The 14,284-nt window shown below is 34.9% G+C and overlaps 1 protein-coding gene across 1 annotated transcript; it reads left to right on the top strand.

The window, feature by feature from the left end:
- The first annotated feature begins 930 nt into the window (after positions 1–930).
- On the top strand, positions 931–7,694 carry LOC150100988 (U20-hexatoxin-Hi1a-like). The gene is made up of 4 exons (XM_090401372.1): positions 931–988; positions 2,743–2,779; positions 6,366–6,590; positions 7,484–7,694. The coding sequence occupies exons 1-4, from the start codon at positions 968–970 to the stop codon at positions 7,633–7,635; spliced, it is 435 nt and encodes a 144-aa protein (XP_090257498.1). The 5' UTR covers positions 931–967; the 3' UTR covers positions 7,636–7,694.
- Positions 7,695–14,284: the final 6,590 nt, after the last annotated feature.

Raw genomic sequence — 14,284 nt, 5'->3', positions numbered from 1 at the left:
TTTATCATTAGAAACATGAAGAAAACATATTATCAAAAAAAAAAAAAATTACAGTTTCAGAGTGGGAAACACTGTTTGGATATAAATATGTCATTACATCCATTAAAATTATGGCTTGTGTATCTATCTTTCTTTTAACTTCGTAATTTCAGCTATTATAGTAACTAAAATATCCAATAAAAATCTGCTAACAGCTATTGCTATTAATCTAAAAATATCAATTAACTAAAACATATGTTTGGATACTTGCTATTTTCACAAGAGATATTTTATCGCCCTAAAATATTGCTTATTATTTTTTTTTATTATTTACCCAATTCAAAAGGATTAAAGTGAAAAGAATCTATGCAATAAGATAGCCTCAAACTCAGAAAGCAAAATCTTAATAACGGACGTATTTACCACCACACTGTGAAACGGCTTACTTATTATTTTATATTTCGGCCAAGTAAGGAAAACTTATTGATGCGACAGGCTACAAAGAGCTTTCAACTCCCAAGGGCGTCTTTAGAATAAAAAAAAAAAAAAATCTTTCAATATAATAAAAAAAATCCTTAATTTGTTGATACAGGATGCGATGTTATACCTCCATGAAATTTATAAGCAAAGCCATGCTTTCAAAGAAATGTGTCCAGTGTCCAAACACTGGACACATTTCGGTATTAAAACTCGAATTTCTTGCTAAAAAAAAAAAATCGATTAAATCCATTGGAAAAAAGTTCTCGTCAATAATATGGATTTCATGGAAGCATGACTTTAATGGAAATTATGTCACACTCGCCTATGTGTTAATAAAAAAAGTTATTAGTACTATTATTGTATTAGTAAGAGTGATACCCATTATTTGTTCTTTGTCCCTTTCCTCTGCAACAGATTTTGATTCAGTGCTGATATGAAATTATTTTATTTTAATGTTTTCGTTTTTCTTAGAATTTCGTAGGAAGCTATTCTGACGACTTTGGCTACAATGAATTTCATCCTTTTCTCTGTAAGTAATGCACAGTGAAATTTTGAATGTTACACGTTTCTTATTTACCATTCATTAAAATGACTATGTATAATTGATTGAACGAATATATATTCTCTTTTACGTTCCTTATATATTCGTAGTAAATTTTCGATACTGACTGCACCCCCATCCTTCGTTTCTATCTACATCCTATCGTTTCAATATACTCTATAGATGATATTGCAATAGAGCCTCCATAGCTCTTTTGTGAGGACAGAGCAATGTTTATTCTTTCCAAAACAACTAATGCTACGAGATCAGGTGTAATCGCTGTTAAATTCGTGTTCTTCTGGCAAGTTTGCCTATTTTGAAGAATGTTTCATTCTGCAAAATATTCTATTCCACTTCCATATGGAAACCAGCTAAGTCACCTTCAGTTGAAGAAAAAAAACAAGCCCTCATAAAATGTTCTTCACGTCCTAGGAGAGAAAAAAGAAGAAAAAAAATTCAATCAAAAATGTTTCCAACATTTCAGAGCGAATGGTTGATATCACTTGAGCTGTGGTGATCTCTGCCCTTTGGTTTGAACGACCTGGGTGCTAATTGCGTGGGTGATATAAGGAATTTTTATAGGGTTTACAGAAGTAGAGTTATCGGTCTCATACGGTGATGGAAGGCTTCCCCCCCCCATACCGTAGATCGAGGTTTTCATCCTACATAATTTACAAACAGACCAACAGGTACACTTTTCACACATTATATACCCTCCCTTAAAGTCCAGCAGAGCAAAGGCAAGACGTGTGCATTGCATATCACTAAATCCTAAATAAGGAATTGAATCCATTCCAAGATAGAAGAGAAAACGAATATATTACAGTACAGTATAGTATACTAGATGCAGAGCCTCCATAGCTCAGTCGGTATAGACGAAGCCCTTTGGTTGGAAAGACCTAGGTTCGATTCCTGTCTATGACGTGAGGAACCTTTATTTGGTCTCTTTACTTACTCACCTTTACTCAGGTGAGTTAGCTGATCTCATACGATGGTAGAGGGATTTTTTCACCCGGAAACTCGGGTTTTTCGTCCCTCAGAACAAGCAAACCGGCCCAGTGAGCACACACACGGATTACAATCATGAATACTTACAACAATATGTGGAAGAGATTGGGTCCTCACCACATGTCGTTACGCCCGTAGTTAACCATGAGTCACCTCATGGTAGTCAACCTCCAAGAATAGAGAGGGCACATCAATAAGAATAGGAATACTAGATGCGGATCATAAATCTGAAGTTTCATCAATATATTAATATGATATATAAGATTCACCGTCATATAATATAAAATTATGTAATCCATTTATACTTAAATATAAGAAAGCAATCTCCTTCTTCCCTTTCTACTACCAATTCAGAATAGAATATTGCAACTACCACCCATCCACCGTCCAAGTAGCAAAGATGGAATAATGATATATGTTTATTATTATTGGAATTCTACGTAATTCGAATGGGGGGGGGAATACCTTCCGAAAGTGTTTTCATTTTCTTTTCTTTTCTTTTCTTTCTTTTTTGGTTTTAATTTTATGCCTCAGCTCATATTCTGTTGCAATATTTTCTAATGAATTTAAAAAAAAAGTGAAAAGAAGTGGGTCCGGACAAATGAATATCGAGGCTATATCAAAACGAAATCATTAAGGTATTTTAAAAAAGTCAAAAACAATTAAAATCTTAAATTTTATATCTGATTTACATTATTTCATACTTGTAATTTGGATTTCCAATTTAATTACAGGCTGTTCTTACGGGGCTTGTCGCCGTGGCTTTTGGAAGTAAGTAATTACAATTCTACAATGTTCAATATATATATATATAATAAACTTTAACAGGAACTATTTTTAGCAGAAAAAAATCAAAAATTTTTCTTGATGCCAGATATTCCTGATATCACGTTTTGCAAGGATGGCTGTAAATTCTTTCTAATAAATCTGTGAGTGTAGAGACTTGCAATCCCAATATCCTTTCTCTACCAGAGTGAATAAATTCCTGACGGAGTTGCATACTTTTTCTTAGTGATATACGATATTTTTGATGTGCTTGAAGTAGGAGTCTAATATTTTGCTGTTTATGTATATGTGTGTGTGCGCGCGTATTAGCAGCCGTTGTCGATCCACTGCTGGATGAAAGCTTTTACAAGATGACTGCAGTGGCTTTTATTCCCCAAGTCACTCCTGCAAGTCTGATAATTTCATCATCCAATCGTGATTTAGATTGCTGTGATCGTTGTATCTTCCTTGGTATCCATTTCAGTACTTCTTTTGTCCATCGTTGGTCTTGTCTTCGAGCAATATGTCTAGCACATTGCACTTTAGATGTTTCACTCTTTCTTTAATGTCAAAGACTTTCTGAACCAAGTATTCCTTTTGTGGGAATTTAACGTAAATGGAAACTAAAAACTAAGAAAACAACATAATTTAGAATGGACATGTTTCATAGCTATATTTCAATAAATAGAAATTGCACCGGTTAAAAGCTGGTAAGTAAAGTGGTAATTTCTAGCCATGCATTGTTTGTCTTTTGACTTTTTCCGTGGTATTTGGATCTACTGATATCCGTTTTCCTTAGTATCTGTAGTGATTCATTTCATAACTTTAATTATTGATTGTTATCATTTCTAATTCCACGTAGCTATTGAACATAACTTAGATTTTCATTAGATTGCTTTTAAACCAGCTGTTTTGAGATCTTTGAGCCAACTATTTTGCTAGCAATTTGGAGTTTGCAGATACGAGTCATTAGTTCATCTAGACTTGAATAAAATATGTCATCTATGAAGAGTAACTGGTTAAAATGTTTTCTGTAAAAGTTCTAATATTTCTTCTAACCATGCGGTGAATAGTTTTGGGATATTGTATCATCTGTGTTATGTCTCTATTTCCATAGTGGAGACGTTTCCACCATGGAAATAGAGAATTGGAAATATGGAAATAAATTATTGTATTGCATTTGTATATGCTAATTTAACGGTCCTTATATGTGGTTCCTCCATTTGTTGATTTCATAGTGCCTCAAGTTTTGCAAAAGGTTTTACTGAATCTAAAGCGTAATGGAAGTTAGTATTCATTGTGCCATGCAATAATCTTTTGTACAACTTGAATATGGTCCATTATGTTGACGTCACTTCTAAACGCTATCCTTTTGGCTGTTCAAGGTCTAAAGTTACACAAGCCTATAAACCAAGATTTTTGTAAACATTGTGTATTACAATAGTACACTGATTGGTAGACCGTTCTTCAAGTCTTGTACTTCATCTTTTTGTGTTTCCGATAATAGTAATAACCGTTTTTTTATATACTTTCAGCTAATCATTTTTATTCAGGCAGAGGATAACAGGTTTGACCGTTATTTTTGTAGATAATTTTCCCATGTGCTTTTAGGGATTCAGTTATGAATCCATCTTCTCCTGCAGCTTTTCGATCTTGAATGTTTTGGATACTCACATAACTTCTTCCAGGAGAATTTGTGACAATTTATTTCACAGTTTTCTGTTTCAGTTGTTCTGTCATCCTGATATAATATTAAGTATAATCCTTCAATTCTTTTTGCTGTAGCACGTTTATGTACAGTCATTCGATGTTATTGCTGTTCATTAATTACTGTTCGGTTCTTTTGAGGCAGCGATTGTCTTCAATTATTTATTTTATGAGTTTATAATTGAATTTTCATATTTCTTTCTTTAAATTTCTGTTGTTTGGATTGTTCGTAATAGTTCAGTATTTTTTCAGTCTTATTTAGTAGGCTTCCAGTTTGTTTTACTTCTTATCAATTCTTCATAAGCTGTCATGTTTTCGTGCAAAAATTATTTTGATTCTGTTTTGTTATTTCAATTGAGCATTGCTAAAGTTCTGAGTAATAATATCATTACTTTCTGATAATTATCAGTGCCATCTATATCAGATTTATAAATCTGTTATTTAATTTAAGTTGGAATATTTATTTTTTAATGCTGAGTTTGGGTACATTTATGTGTTGTAGTTTAGTCACTTCATCCGGTGCATAAACATGAAGAGAAATACAATATATACAGTGGTGTAGCTAGAGTTTTTGCCGCCCCTCTCAATACACACCAAAAATACTATAAAAAGTCAAACCACGTATAGGGAAATAAATTTAAACACTATATTTATTTCAGAGCCTGTGTAGCTCAGTGGATGTGGCGTTTGCACACCACGGCGCTTGGCCGCACGAAGGAAGACTTGGTTTCGAGTCTAGTCGGCGACTAGAGGAAATTTTTCTAAGCCTTTTTTCTACCGGTTCCCGAGTTAGTCGATCTCTGGCACAGGCAAGTGGGTTTTTCCTGTAAACTCAAGAAAATCGACCGTAGAACCCACATTATTGCAGACATTAAATATATTGTGTTAGGGTTAGGGACCACGAGATGGCGGCACATTCGAGCCGTCTCTCTTCACTGTGTACCACTTAATCAGTGATAGTCTTGGGCCATCTATCTCTGATTGGTACCAGTGGAGATTGAACTGTCCACTCAGTCTCCAAAAGTTAGATAGGGCTAAATAGCCTCGCCTACTCCTATATGGGAATAAAAAGGTGTTAGCTGATTTTTTTTTTTAATATTTATTTCTGAAGTAAAACCTTAATTTCAACAATCTAAAATGTTATTTTTCTTGCTTTTCTGTTAGCAAAATCGTCGGTGATATTTTCGAAGTCTATTTCATAGTAATGTAGATAATTCATAACCAATTTTATTTTAGAAAAACTCCTCTCACAACTAGCAACACTTACAGTAATTGTAAGGAAAATTCGCAGTAGTTCTCGAGACTGTATTTTAGAATTAACTGCAAAAGTTCAAAGTGCCGCCCCAGGGCAAACCACCCTTCCCTAGCTACGCCTCTGAATATATACACACATTACAAGAAGAACAATAGCTATAAATTAACTTTGTAGATAAACTTTGAAGTTTATCTAAACACACCAAAGAGGCAACCAGGTTAGCTCTGGCAGTTAACAAGACATCCCCATGTATTACAACCCATCATTCGCGAGGAAATTTCAATAGGTGAAGACAGCGCCTGTTTCCTCAGACGCCTGCACTATGGCACCAGACGAACGCGGTTACATTTATATGACAATATGTTATATCATATAAATAATAGTTTGCCCTCTTAAGAGATGGGACAATCAGTGTCCACTTTCATTGTGTTTATTGTTCAGAAGGTTTTAATACAACATTCTAAATTATTTATATGCAGTCATTTTATACTGACAACGAAATTTATAATTGTTTTTATTTTTGTCAGCATCTTGCCATAAAATATTTTCATTTTAAAAGTACTGTATCTTAACAGCTTAAAATTACGAAGATTTTAATAATTTTTCATTTTCGCTTCTATTAATTTTCAGAGACAGATTGTGAAAAAAGGCGTGAAGAAGCAATAAATAGCGCAGCTGGTGACGTATGGAAGATGATCCCTGAATGTGATGAGAATGGCGATTATAAACCGAAACAGTGCTATGAAAATAGCGTATTTTGTCGCTGTGTTACCAAAGACGGTGAACCTGCTTCCCCTCCTTCTTCTCTACTTGAGGCATGCGAATGTAAGGTAGAGAAACATGAAGCAAGAATAAGTAAGTTGAGAAATATTCAAAGTACTATTGAATACAATCATTGAGAACAACAGGTTATACGAAGCATATATATATATATATAAGGCTCATTGCTGGAAAAACCCAGCTATTCACATAACATCTATTATGTGAATATTTTTTTTTTTACCTTTCATTATGGTCAAGTAAGTTGACCAAAATACTATAGATTAATTCTGTTAACACCATTTGAATATTAATACCGCATTAATTACATGAAATGTTTTAGTTTAAATCGTTTACAATTTAATTTTAATTTTTTCATTTAAAACATTTTATTCCTCGGCAGGCCTGTGTACCTCAGTGTAAGTGGCGTTTGCATCTTTTGCGCTTGATCGCACGAAGTTAGACTTATAGTTCGATTCTAGTCGTCGACTGGAGGAACTTTTTCTAAGCCTTTCTTCGGCCGGTTCCCGAGTTAGTCGATCTCTAGCGGGTTTTTCATCGCTTAAACTTAAGAAAATCGACCGTAGAATCCACATTATTTCAGACAGTAACATGTCTTGTTAGGGTGAGGTATCAACAGTTGGCAGCACTTGTTTGCTGGTCTCTTCGTTGGTGACTGTGTATAATTAGTGATAGACATGGGCCAGCTATCTCTGATTGGCTACCGGTGGAGATTGAATTACCCACTCAGTCTCCAAAAGCTAGATAGGATTTAAAGGCTTTGCCTACTACCTATACGGGAATAAAAAGGCATTAGCTTATTATTATTTTTTATGAGCATTTTATTTCTGATGAACAGAAATTTTAAAAAAATACTTCGTTCTATCTCATCATAGTGTATACTGGAAGTAATACCAATTAAATTAGATGAATTACAAAACATATTTTTATAATCGATCCTCAGTAAATTAGTTCTTAATTCTTTTCAGGTAACATGGTCGGTGTATTCGAACCCAGTTGCGAGCCGAATGGCCATTATTCGAAAAAGCAATGCCATGCTTCTACAGGCATGTGCTGGTGCTCTGATAAAGACGGAAATAAAATAAACGACCCCACAAGAGAAGAATTGAATTGTGAATAAGAAATCTGTATGGTTGTAACATGTGTTTCAATAAACATCTGATATAAAATTTTTGAAAAGCAAGTTATTCAATTCGCAGTAACATCATTGTAACGTTACAGCGTAATTGTTACATTTATACATGGGTCACAATTTATTTTTTTTTAATAGTACTGTTCTTTTCAATCCGTTCATGGAATCTGCCTGACTTGCTTTAGTTTCTTTTCACTATTATGTTTTCATTTTTCAAAAATAACAATCACAGTTGATTTCGGATGTTCTGAGTTTTCTTAAGTTGCATGAACGAATGACTCCTTTTCCGATATTTCCTACAGATGAGGTTTTCAGCATAAATACTCGGTCTTTGTACATTTCTGTGACACGTGATTTGTCACAGCCACGTAATATTAAACAAATATATGTTTTAAATGTTTGTTTGTGCAAATTTTACTTCGGTATAAGCAAATTTGTATTTCACTGCTTTAATATTTTTTTGTTTTTTAATCTATTACTCCTCAAGTTATTTCAGGTAAGTAATTTTTATAAATAGTTGCATGCATTTAGTAAAGTGAACATGTTTTTTTCAGCCATTTCTAGATTTAGTCCATCTTCGATAAATTACAATCACACGAAGAAAGTAGCAATTTTTTTTTTCTCTAGGGAATTTGGTTTTTTAGCAGCTCACCTCATAAAAATTAACCATAGAAATCTATTCCCGGCAATAATATTCGTATTAGTTTTTAGAATGAAAAAAAAAAAGTAGTCATTTTCCATACTCTTCCCCTTCTACTTTCATATTCATCGGTAGCTATCGTTGTCGGCTAAGTGGGAATGCCCGCTGCCCACCACTTAAGAAAACAAAAACAACAAAAAAAAATATTGGAGGAAAATGAGCCTTTCCATCTTCCTTTAGTAAAGGAATGAATATAGTTAGGGGAATTATTTTTCAAAAAATACCGGACAATTTTAAAACATTAAAGGTTAATTTATTTTATTTTATTTATTTTTTTTAAGGCAATATGAGTACCCTGGTGATAGCCTCTACTATGCGATGTTAGTAGAAAAAACTTGATAGGTTCGATTTTAATGACTGACTTAAAGAACTTTTGCTATGACTTTTTAAGACGATTCCAGTCGTAACTGATTCTTAGTCAATTTTTTTTTTTTTTTTTTACTTTTCCCTGGTCATAAAAATCGACCACAGAACACATACACACGATTAAACAAATAATAGTTACAGTTCTGTCAAGATAATCGTCTATTATCTATGATGTATGACTAAATACCTATTGATTTCCAATTAAAACAGTACCTATACCCAGACTAGCAAATGAAAACTGTAGAAAATGTATATTTAATTATTATCATTTTATTTTATTTTTTTTTGAGAAAATAAGTAATGTAATTTTTGGGTAATCATTCACGACACAGTTTAGATTTATTTTTGAATATTCTCAACGATAATTTACTCGTAATAATTTGGTTAGTACTTCAAGCCTGATTGTTTTATGTTATTGAATGTCATGAGAAATAATTAGCCAACGCCTTTTAATACTATCTAGCTTTTGCATCCTGAGTGGGCAGTTCAAAATGGAAATCACTTTACCCAGTATAATAAAGAATGAATACCATCAGTATAAATAACAATTAATAAATTCTTAGGCAGAAATAGGATCAGTCTTAAAAATATATATATAAAAAAAAAGAAAAAGAAAGAAATCTTCCAGCGTTTTATTACTAAAGGTCGAGCTCCTTTAGCCATAACCAACCTTTTCAGGAGTGGGGGTAAGCCAGACTCCACCATTCAACCATCATTACTTGTGCTTTCAATGAATCGAAGCTTTCAGGAATGATTGATTGACTGACTGTAGACAAGAGACCATCTGGTGGTAGCCATGAACCCTAAAAAGACGTAGACTGTTTGGAAAGAAGTCAACGGACACCCCATGGGTAAGGTGCATTGTACCATGTAACAAGTCACGTGTTTGTAGTCCATATAAATTTACGAGAATATGATGCTCAGTGCAGTGCAACTACGTTAGGTGAAATGGTTGCAGTAACAGAAATAACTGAGTTATAAAGAGGCGTTGTGATGGGATGCCATGTTCCAGGCCTATTCGTGTGGCAAATTGGGCGACCACAGGTCACAGTTCCAAGCATCGACTGGAACACGAATCTGCACAAAACATTCAGAACTGAGGCTCACAATATGGATTTTCATGGTAGAACCGCAATATGCAAGCCTCACATTACCCAAACCAGCATGCAGCGTTGTGTTCAGTGGAAGCGTGGAAAGCTGTGTTATAGAGGGAAGAATACTACACCCTCTAGCAAGCAGATGGACGGATGCCTGGTGAACATCATTTACCAGAGTGCATAACCCAACTTATGGAATTCGGAGGTGGCAGTGTGATGTATGCTCCAATTTTTTCTTGTTTGGCCTTGGACCTCTGATTGTGATGCCATGAACATTGAACTCCAAGAGGTATCTGAACTATGCGGCTGTAACTGCTTGGTTTGTGGTCACGTGCGTCATCACACTCGAGTTTCTGTACGATTGCTGCAGTCATTACAGGGAAAGGTCCCATATCTTGTAAAGGTGGATGCCATGGCTGTAAGGTTGTGATAGAGCCTCCACAAAGCCCTGAGTTCTCTAATGAACTGGAGAGTGGGGTGAGGTCAAGAGACACCCACCCCAAAACTCTCCAGGACTTCATTTGCCTACAGGAAGAATGGTCTAAAATTCCTCTTAGGATTACTGCAGTCATTGCAGCGAAAGGATGGTCTACATCTTGTTAAGGTGGGCCCCATAGCTTTGTTCCTCACACTATAGTCTGTTTATTTCTTTCCAATTCGTGGGTGCACGCACGCATCTAAATATCATGGCGTCGCGTGTCCGTTTAAGGTTGGGTGTGCTGTCGTGTGACTTATGCCACCAGCGCTACAAAATTCATGCCAATTTGACTGTATGATTATATTTTTTATGAATGTATGAAAGTTTTAAGAGTGTATAGCGCATCAGCGCTCATCTCAATTGGTCAAAATCAATTAGGTAATTGTAGGATAATTTTGAATACTTTAATTTATCAATTAATATAATTATAAGTATGAAAAGAATAAAGGTCGAATAAACAAGTTATGCTTCATGCGCACCGTTTATATGAGAAGCACAAGAGATTTAGGCTTCGTGGTAAGATTAGATTACCATTGGCAAATACTACAGTGAGACAAAGATAATTTGAATTTTGATACGATTTTTAAATATATGGCCATATAATACGAAAAGAAATCAGGAAAAGTAATCACACTTGGGAAATTATTTTGGTTTGAAACAAAGAAAGACTGTAATTACGTTATAATTACTTATTTATACACAAATTCCAACCTCTTGACTATAAGTAACACACACACACACACACCCTGTCTTGTCTTCTGGGTGGTTTAAAACCACTGGAACGCTAAGATTTTGATCCACTGCACATTTGCACGTCTTTTCAAAGGTGCCTGTATTTGTGACCATATACCTAGGCTATTAACGCGAATGTGAGACGACGTCAAAAAATGTCCTCTTCATGAAGCATTAAAACGCTAGGGGTCTTTAACAGGAATAAATGCAAAAATATATAATATTAATGATACTATTTCCATGAGTGCACCTGGAATATACGCCCCTGACACTGGAAATTTACTGTGCAAAGAAAATCGAAGATCTTACCCGTTCACTTTTCTAGGTGTATTAATTACCTTTCCATAATTTATTATTATTACTACTACTTGATACCTCCAGGGAGTCCAAGAACTCCGAGGAAGGGCACCTACTCTGCACCACTCAAAGCCACCAACAAACTGAAACGCCACCTACCGCCAGCACCACCAAGTGGTGGCGTTTTCTTACTATTAGCATAACGCGTTATGAAACGCTTGCATGATAATGTTTGACTTTCGTTTCCATTACTTCATTCTAAGCACAATGAAAGCAAATCAGGTGTGTGGACCTACTGCTCTCAACTTAGTTCTTGGGCAGAAGTAGGTTCACTTTTAAATGATGCAGTTTTTTGAAGGCTGAGCTTAGACCTCTCCTTTTCTCAAAGTATAGAAAATCACTTAACATCTCTCTCGCTCCATACCATAAACATGCCATACTTCTGATTTAAATAGAAAAGAACACTTTATGTAAATTAAGTTGTTTACGTAGTTGTTTCCGACTCCATGAACATACTCTCCATTCCGATCTGTCTCTGACCTTTCAGAACCTCCAAATGCACTCCAGTTGCTTCTTTAACTCCATCCACCCATCTAATTCTTGGTCGTCTTCTTCTCCTGCTTCCATCAACTTTAGCAAGCATCATCATCTTCTCCAGACTGTCATTTGCTCACATAATATGTCTGAAGTATGACAATTTTTACTTCATGATCATAGCTTCAAGGGAGCAATCTGACTTTATTCTGTCTATCACTGATTTATTGGTTTGCTTTGCAGTCCATGGTATTCTTAGTCAGCATCTCCAAACCCATAATTCAAATGCATCTATCTTCCTTCTTTCACTCTTTCTCAGGGTCCAACTTTCACATCCATACAGCACCATAGGGAATACCATTGCTTTCACAATTCTGATTTTTGTTGCGAGGCTAACATCTTTAAAGATCTTGCTTAAATTTGTCATTGCTTTTTTTCCGAGTAATAACTTCTTCGGTACAATAACCATCTTTATCAATTCAGGATCCTAGGGAAGCAAAATTGTTAACTGCTTCCGTTTTCTCCATATCTACTTCAAAATCATTAAGTTCACATGTTGCCATAACTTTTCTTTTTGAGATTAAGTTTAAGACCATATTTAGCACTTTCTTACTTGACCTAATTTTTTTTTTTATTAAACTGTTATTGTTTTCATTCTTATGAACCTTTTATGAAAAATATGCAATACTCCTAAAATTTACTTTTTTTTATTCCTTAATTTTTCTCTTCTTTTTTATCCCCCCCCCACACAACTCTCACAGCAGCCCAACAGATCCTTCCCTACATACTGGTCTGCCACAGCACGCTGGTGTTGAAAATCACTGCTTCTGTGGCTATGTTCCAATATTGCATCATTTTTTTTTTTTTAATGCATCACAAGCACTGAGGATATCCTTCCCCATGTAGCAAATGATAATATGGAACACAGCCTAGTATACCTCTCAGTCTAATTTCATGCTTTGTAGCTTAGAATGTAACCTTTTCTGACTAGAACATTCATATACTTAGCCACTATCCAGGTCAGTATGGCATGATCACTGTCATCAACTAGAAGCAGAAACAGTCATGTCTTTAACTGAAAATCCCCTCTGATACTAACCAGATATAATACTGTTGACTTAGAGTTCTGTTACATACTATCTGAGGAGGTTGTCTTACAATAGCTCATTAAATAATTAGTTGCATATGACAATTAATTCTTAATACCCAGTTTGACTTTTTGCAATTCCCACATGACCTGTCTGTTTTGAATACACATATGACAGTTTATAAGGCACTAAACAAGTGGTTGCAGAGCACAGAAATAAAAATAATTTATTCAAAAAAAGTTTCAGCTGACAAAAGTTTTATGCATTTTTAAATAGGTATCATTACTAAAGACTTGTTTCAGACTAGCAAAGACACACACACACACAGCAGTGGCAACACGCCCATTTTGATTAGGTGTCTGCCATGTAATTTATGCAACCCATGCTACAAGATTCATGTCAATTTGCCCGTGATAGCATTTTTACCACTGTATGAGTTTTAAGAGTGCACAGTGAATCAGTGCTCATCTTAATTGGTCCAATGTAATTAATTGTAGGATAACTTTAAATACTTTATCAATTAATTTAAATCAAATCTCCATAGAATAGGGGACAATGTGTTTAAGATATATAAGAAAGCAATAATGAAGGAGAATGCTGTATTTGGTTGGTATATTTGAATTAAAGGTGTAAAATTTGGAAGAGGAGAACGAGGCTTCCCATCTTTGACTTCAATCGTACAATCTGTAAAAACTCTGGCAGAAAATGCAACATTCAGTAGACTGTCAATGCTATTTCCCATTGGAAACAAGGGCAATAAATTTATAAATTATTCATAAAAAAACTTATATTAAAACTTGTTTATATCAGTGTCCTAAGCATGTCAATTCACACTTTACACATGCAAAGCAGATGAAACTCAGAAAACAAAAAAGAGCAACTCATGACAATGCTCAACTGGATTGGTTGACAATCACATAACCAAATCATAGCCACTGATTTCTGGATGCTATTTTTTCAGCACACACCCCACCTCACCTCACCTCCTAGATGGCTTAAAACCACTGGGATGCTACAAATTTGACCCACTGCACCATCTGCACATCTGTTCAAAAGGTGTATGTGTTTGTGGCCGCACACCCAGGCTATTAATGCGATGTTCATGTGTTGAAAAGTGTTCTCTTCATGAAGTATTAGTATATTGTGTATTACTGGAAGTGAGGAAACAATTAGGGGTATCTTACACAGGAATAAATGCAAAAATATAATATTGGTGGCATTGCTATTCTGCAGGTGTGCACTGCACATCTAGCCAAACCTGAATACACGACCCTGATATACAGCTTATTCTCAATGAAGATGACAAATGTACTTTTTATTCTGATGTCACTTTGGTTTTCATGAA

This window comes from Typopeltis vanoorti, chromosome 12 (genome assembly GCF_054136105.1).
Source record: "Typopeltis vanoorti isolate ZY-2024b chromosome 12, IOZ_Tvanoo_1.0, whole genome shotgun sequence".
Taxonomy (NCBI): domain Eukaryota; kingdom Metazoa; phylum Arthropoda; class Arachnida; order Uropygi; family Thelyphonidae; genus Typopeltis; species Typopeltis vanoorti.
This window is presented reverse-complemented; position numbering and strand designations above follow the sequence as displayed.

Coding starts and splice junctions, on each gene's coding strand:
- LOC150100988 (XM_090401372.1), top strand. CDS start 968: ATGAATTTCATCCTTTTCTCT. Junction 989..2,742: donor TGAATTTCATCCTTTTCTCT/GTAAGTAATGCA, acceptor ATTTAATTACAG/GCTGTTCTTACGGGGCTTGT. Junction 6,591..7,483: donor GAAACATGAAGCAAGAATAA/GTAAGTTGAGAA, acceptor AATTCTTTTCAG/GTAACATGGTCGGTGTATTC.